Source organism: Bison bison, unplaced genomic scaffold (assembly GCF_000754665.1).
Source record: "Bison bison bison isolate TAMUID 2011002044 unplaced genomic scaffold, Bison_UMD1.0 scf7180017864185, whole genome shotgun sequence".
NCBI lineage: Eukaryota > Metazoa > Chordata > Mammalia > Artiodactyla > Bovidae > Bison > Bison bison.
In genome coordinates, this window is record NW_011494757.1 from 1,127,895 (window position 1) to 1,134,833 (window position 6,939).

The 6,939-nt window shown below is 52.7% G+C and overlaps 1 protein-coding gene across 1 annotated transcript in view; it reads left to right on the forward strand.

The window, feature by feature from the left end:
* GLB1L3 (galactosidase, beta 1-like 3) overlaps nucleotides 1-2,306 on the forward strand; it is a 27,575-nt gene extending 25,269 nt beyond the window's left edge. The window contains exons 18-20 of the mRNA XM_010843726.1: nucleotides 187-298; nucleotides 1,570-1,686; nucleotides 1,795-2,306. Of these exons, the coding sequence (XP_010842028.1) occupies nucleotides 187-298; nucleotides 1,570-1,686; nucleotides 1,795-1,962 (397 nt within the window). The 3' untranslated portion in view covers nucleotides 1,963-2,306. The remainder of the gene's footprint in view (nucleotides 1-186; nucleotides 299-1,569; nucleotides 1,687-1,794) is intronic.
* The last annotated feature ends 4,633 nt before the right edge of the window (nucleotides 2,307-6,939 follow it).

Genomic DNA, 6,939 nt, shown 5'->3' on the forward strand with positions numbered 1-6,939 from the left:
CCTGTGGGGAGGTCAGGGGTCAGCCCGTCTTGTGGGGGTCTGGGGTCAGCCTATCCTGTGGGGGGGACCAGGGGTCAGCCCATCCTGTGGGGAGGTCAGGGATCAGCCTGTCCTGTGGGGACCCAGGGTCAGCGTGGGCCTTGGCACTGGGAAAGGCTTTCCTGCCCCTCATGTGTGGCCCCCCAGGCTCCGCTCTGCACGCTGGAGGCCTCTCGGGGGCCCCTCCTCGAGCCCTGCCTTCCACCTGGGCACGCTGATGGCTGGCTCCTCTCCACAGGACACCTTCCTCCAGCTGCTCGTGAGTGAGTGCCCCTCCACGCACGCCTGTCCTCGTGGAGTCTGGAAGGGAGGCCCCCGCGTTCTTTCCCTTCCTCATTTCAACCAAGGTTTCCAGCAGGTTTCAGTCTTCCTAACGTTTCATTGTTTAAGAAATAACACATCAGAGCACAGTGGAAAAGTTCAAACAATAATAATACGTAGACAGCAAAGATGTGGGTTCTCTCCCCGCCCCCCAGCTCCTCTCCACTTCCCAGAATGCGGTGCGGCCAATGGTTTCACGTGTGGTTTCACGAGTAACTGCCTGACACATACATGTCACCTTTTTACACTAATGGGATGTTCCATAAAGTGTATTCTCCAACTTCCCTCCTTTCCTAGGATATTATTTTTTACCCGGTACATCCTCTATTTGTAAACACCTGCATAATACAAAGCACAAAACATGAATGCACAGATCAATAAATTATCACAGGCAACACATTATTACAATAGTGAACACTGTACGATCACCCCTGAGATGGACAATGAAACATTGCCAACACCCCTCCCAGCGTGCAGCTCCCCAACAGGTCCCAGTGCAGAGAGCAGCTAGTCAGTGAGGCTCCCTGACAGTGTTTCCAGATGAAACCTGGGTGTGTGTGAGGCGTGAAGGCTCCGCTCCGCTTCTCGCCTCCTCTTCCTGGGAGAGCCGGCGCCTCCCGTCCCGTTTCCCTGTCTTCCCCGGGGTGTTGGGCCTCGAATATCCTTGGATCACAAGCAGATGTCTAAAGCCGCATCGCTTTTATGGTTGTCAACCGTGGCGTTCATCCCTAGTACTTCGTCCTTGTTTCTGGAAGCAGAAGCCCTGCTGTTTGAAAACAGCACTGCCTGTCACAGGTTGGGAGTCTCGGGCTGCCCCCCGGGTGGCAGGGGCTCTGTGCCCCCTGGACTCCTCTCCGTGCTCCATGCCTGGGAGCCTCAGGCTGCCCCCCAGGAGCCTCGGGCTGTGCCCCCTGGACTCCCCTCCATGCTCTATGCCCAGAGCCTTGGGCTGTGCCCCCCAGGAGCCTCAGACTGTGTCCCCCAGACTCCCCTCTGTGCTCCATGCCCAGGAGTCTTGGGCTGCCCCCCAGGAGCCTCGGGCTGTGCCCCCTGGACTCCCCTCTGTGCTCCATGCCCAGGAGTCTTGGGCTGCCCCCCAGGAGCCTCGGGCTGTGCCCCCCGGACTCCCCGCCGCGCTCCACGCCCGGGAGCCTTGCCTGTGCCGTGCAGTGGCTGTGTTCTCAGGTCTCCAGCCTGCTCCCCTTGCAGGGCTGGAATCGCGGGTGTGTGTTCATCAATGGACGAAACCTTGGGCGCTACTGGAATATTGGGCCTCAGGAAGCGCTTTACCTGCCTGGCTCCTGGCTCCAGCCCGGCACCAACGAGGTGGGTGGCCCCAGCCCCCCTTTTTGGGCTCAGACCTGCCCGCACCCCAGGGCTGCTCATCCTGCGCGGGGCTCACCCTTGCTTCCGCCGCCCTGCCTGTCCTTCCAGATCGTCCTGTTCGAGAAGGAGAAGAGCGGCTCGGGCGTCTACAGCACAGACGTCCGCAGGTGGGCGGGGCCGGGTCCTGACGGCGTGTGCACTGCCGGAGTCCATCCCCGGGTGCACTTTGAGGCGGAAGACAATATGCAGAATATCACACAGCATTGCCTACAGTAGCAGGAATTGAAAATATCCTAAAAGGCAACAGGGAAATCGTTATTTTATTGTAGTAAATTCATGTGATGCTGATTTCAGCCTTTAAAAAGTCTCCACAGTCTTCAGTGATGGATGAGCCAGTTAGATGTGCAACCTGCAGCATGTTTTAGTATCTGCTCAGAAGTGCTTCTGGGGCAGATACAAATAAAGTAAACGCATTCTATTTGCCTCTCCATACTCAGCTGGGAGAAAGGGAACTGTCTTTGGCCAAAGAGAGGGTGAAGAGAGAGCGTACTGTATGTTCTGTCTGCAGACTCCTGGTGTGTGTGTGCGCGCGCGCGTGTGTGTGTGTATTTGTGTGTGTATTTGTGTGTGTATGCATGCATTTGTGTGTGTGTGTGTGTGTGTGCACGTGTGTGTGTGTAGTTGCAGGGGTGCAGGGGCAGTGAGCGATGTCTTCAGGCTTTTCCCTCCAGTCTCTGTGTCTCTGTGGTGGTCTGCTGGGTCATCCAGTCAGAGAAGGAACAACAGTGTGCTTGTTGGTTGTGACATGCGTGTGACAACCGTGCCTGGCATGGAGCATCCGTCTTTTGACTCCTGAGCCGTCTGTGTGTAGTCAAAGCTCTTACTGGTCAAGGACAGATATTGGTGACAGAAGCCCCACGGTCATGAATATTGCAACCAGCTCTCTCAAATGGCAGCGCTGGGAGGCAGTCCCTTATGGCCTTCCCTCCATGTCTGAGGGGACTGATTCCAGGACCCCCGATGGTGCTCAAGTCCCTCACAAAACACGGTGAGCAGACCATCTGCATATGACCCACACACATCCTTCCCCGTACCGCACTTTCAATCCTCTCTGGATTACCTATAACACCTAACGCAGTGTAAGTGCTAAATACATAGTTACTGGCCCGTGGTAAATTTAACTTTTGCCCTTGGGAATTTTCTGGAATTGTTTTCCCGAGTAGGTTTCGATTCTCGGTTGGCTGAACCATGGATGTGTTACCTGTGGATGTGGAGGACCAACTGCGCTTATAATCAAAATACAGCACCTGGCTTGAACTCAAAGCAGAGCACCAAAACCAGACTTACCACTTTGTTATGCTGAGTAGAGGTTTCAAGAAGTTTAGCAAGTGATCTGGTGTCCAGAGGGAAGAAGGAACCATCCTGTTTGGCAGGAGGAGGAAGTGAGACTGCCTTCTACTCCACTGTTGGGAACGGCTGGCTCGACGAAGGAGAATTCTATCATAAACCACACAGCTTCTCCAAAGAACCTTATTCTCTGGGGCTTTAGACTCAAACCCATGCAGTTTGTGGAGAAAACCGGAAATCAGAACCATCAGATCACAAGAACGTATACCTCAGATACGATGTGCACATCATTTCCAAACATGAGACCTATGCCCAGATGGAAAACTAAGGCTCAAGGAGATGTGTCCTTTTTTTGATGACCATCATGTCTCTGATCCACTCTTCTGCTTTCCTATCTCTGCTCTAATTATTTTCTGTTGTTTTAAATTGTGTATCTAAATGAGGTGATGGAGGTTTACTAAACTTATTGTGGTCGTTTCATGACATATGTGAGTCAGATCATTACGGGGCACACCTTGAATGTGTACCAGGTTGATGTCAATTCTGTCTCAATAAGACCGGGAGGAAGAAAAGACGTAAGGGCCCATTTCCTTCCAGAACCCCAGTGGTGCCGGAACGGAGGCAGATGTGTCTCATCCACCAGCGTGTTCTCAGCATCCAACACGGAGCACCAGCCCAGCTAGGCGTCCAGAGCAATCTAACCACATCTCTGCTGGGTGTAAAGGACGTGAAGCATTTCAGGGGAGGGACGCAAGTGAGGGTCACTCAGTCTTGGTGTATTCTGAGAATCGCAAATAACCTGTTAGGAACGTGTCACGTCAGGACAGCTAGCCCCTCAAGCTGTGTTCCTTCCTCAGCAGGCTTAAGCAACGAACCCACTCACCGTTCCCACGTCCTCCTCTGTTGCTACTTGTATCTGCAGAGTGTGGTGGAAAAGCTCTAAAATAAAGAAGCAGCAGAGTTACATTCATTATTGTCTAACACACTGTTGAACTTCAAGAAAACTTTTTGTACAGATATCTGAGATACAAAATATATATTTTGTAACATCACTGACAGGTATGTAGCAAAATATAAACTCAGGGAAAAGGTCTCCTGTATTTATATTTTGTTTCGTAGAAGGAACTTGGCTCTGAGAGTCACAGTCTGGGCAGGTGTAAGGGTCCCTTGGCAGCTGAAAACCAATTGGGAAGAAACTCAAAGATCCAACCAGTGAGTGCTAAGGGAAATCAACCCTGAGCGTTCACTGGAATGGCTGATGCTGAAGCTGAAACTCTAGTCCTTTGGCCACCTGATGCGAACTGACTCATTTGAAAAGACCCTGATGCTGGGAAAGACTGGAGGGCAGGAGGAGAAGGGGATGACAGAGGATGAGATGGCTGGATGGCATCACCAACTTGATGGACAGGGTTTGGGTAAGCTCCGGGAGTTGGTGATGGACAGGGAGGCCTGGCGTGCTGCAGTTCACGGGGTCACAGAGAGTTGGACACGACTGAGCGACTGAACAACAAGGACCAAGCTCAAAGCTGTAAGAAATGGTCTTAAAGGACCGTGAGAACTGTGTCCTTCTGAAGCTGGTCCAGGGGGAGGGGATGTGCCTGCTCCTTGTTCACCACTTGGTCTCCGTGTGTTTATTTTTTCTGGATCAAACGCGATTCCTGATAGAGGCACCTGCACATCATCCGGGAGCTTGTCCCCTGCATCAAAGTTCCTCCCAATTTTATTAAGAATGGCAAGAATTCCAACGAAGAGCTTGTCTCCCAAGACACAAGGCTAAAATGAAATTAAATACTTAAATCCAGTTTATGAAAAGCTTGTTGTGTAATGTTAGGAAAGGTAAACACAAAACAATTCAACCATGATTAAAAACTGTGATTAAAACAATCTTTAAAAATATACCTTAATTCTTACCAATATCTTAAAATTTTACATTTTATGAATATCTAATGTCTATGTAATTTATATTTAAAAATTATATTTTAGATACATCTATTTCATATATCTCTTCTTGGTTCAAAAGGATGTCATAGTCTTCCGACACTTACAAAGCTACTGTACTCTTAACATTCCTGTTAGCTGTCAACTTATTTCCTAATGTGCTTAAGTATATGAAAAGGGGAAGAAAAGTTGCTCAGTCGTGTCCTACTCTTTGCGACCCCATGGACTGTAACCTACGAGGTTCCTCCATCCGTGGAGTTTTCCAGGCAAGAGTACTGGAGTGGGTTGCCATTTCCTTCTGCAGGGGATCTTCCTGACCCAGGGAACGAACCCGGGTCTCCCTCCTTGCAAGCAGATGCTTTACCCTCTGAGCCATAGTCCAGGCGGATAAAACTGTATGAAAATTCCTAATAGTTGTTTTTGTAGATGATATTGATAGTTTTCACAGTAATCTTTAACCATTGCTTTATTTTACTTCAACTTAATGCAGTTTTAATGGTTCACTTTGTGGCGTCTCCCACACACACACGCCTGCATTTGAAAGCGAATGTTCAGATATTCAGGACAGACTCGGAGGGCGCGGCTGGTGCTCATGCTGACAGCTCACACGGCTCATATCTGCAATCACTCTGTCACCAGGCAGGCCTGCTGCCGTGCGTGGCCCTGTCTGCTCACCCCGGAGCCCGCTTCCCTGGCCCAGCCTACCCACGACGGCCCCCAGGACGTGGCTGCAGAGATGCACCACGTCCATTCTGCTTCGCTGCCTTCCGTCTCTTTGATCACGATCGCATATCCATGTCCAGTGCTGTGATTTCCTTCTCCCACCCGAGATGGAGATGAGAACTAGGCAGTGTCGTTGACTCAGGGTCATGAGCCACAGCCGCTTTCCCATTTCTCTATTCCTCTTGCCAGCAGATATCCTTGAAGGAGGCTTGTCTGCTTCCCCCCGAGGCCCCTTTTCCTCCCTAGCCCGTTCTGCTGCCCCGGCCCCTCCACACCCCCCTGCATCACAGTGGCCAGAGTCCTTGGTGAACCAAACCCTCTGCGGGTCAAACCAGCCGGCCTGAGCTGGGCTCCTGGGCCTCTGGACAGGCTGACCCTCCCAGTCTCCTCCATCCCAGGGATGGCAACCCTGGTTCCTCCTCTTTCTTAGGCCCAGCGTGACGGAGTAATTCTCGAACCTCCTTATTTTTCTCGCCCCACAAACGATCTAGGAATCAAAGAGTCCTCCCCATGCCAGGCTGCGCTTGTCTTAGCGCACGGACGTCTGCAGTAGCCTCCAGTCGGTCCCCTTTCCTGTACTGCGCCCCACTCCTGGCATCCAGATGACCCCTGGAAACATGGTGGAGGGCACGCCCAGAGCCTGCCCTGGCTCCCTGAGTCCCTGAGTCAGAGCTCTGCTCTGAAAGGCCTGCCTGACGGGGTCCTGGTTCCCCCGGCCTCCTCCCTGCAGGCCTGCCCCCTCCCGACCTCCCCGCAGGCCTGGGCCCCCGGGCATTGCCCCCTGGGGCCCTCTCTGCTTGGCCAGCCGTACCTCAGCCCAGTACGCAGGTGACCGCTCAGGGCTTTGCTCGGCGATGCCCTCTGGGTGAGGTCTCTGTACACAGCACCCCCAACACCCCCTTTTCTCGTCCACTTCCTTTATGCTGTGGAATTCACTGCCTTGGAGACAGGCTGGGACACGGGCCTTTTGTGGTGTTTGTACCTGGACCAGCATCTGGAGCAACAGATACAAAGGAGCTGTGGTACGGGACGAAACGTGACTGCGAACGGGTGGAGCGAATCATCCACGAGATACAGAAAGGCCACGATCCAGCTGCCGCTTCTGAGGTGCTGGGCGCAAAAGCGGGGTCCCTGCACACAGCACCACCAAGGAGGGGAGCGCCTGCTCCCCACACCCAGCCCACCCTGGACCAGCCCCCCAGGGAGGAGCCCCCTGTCACTGCTCTGGCTCCCCGAGCTGCAGCA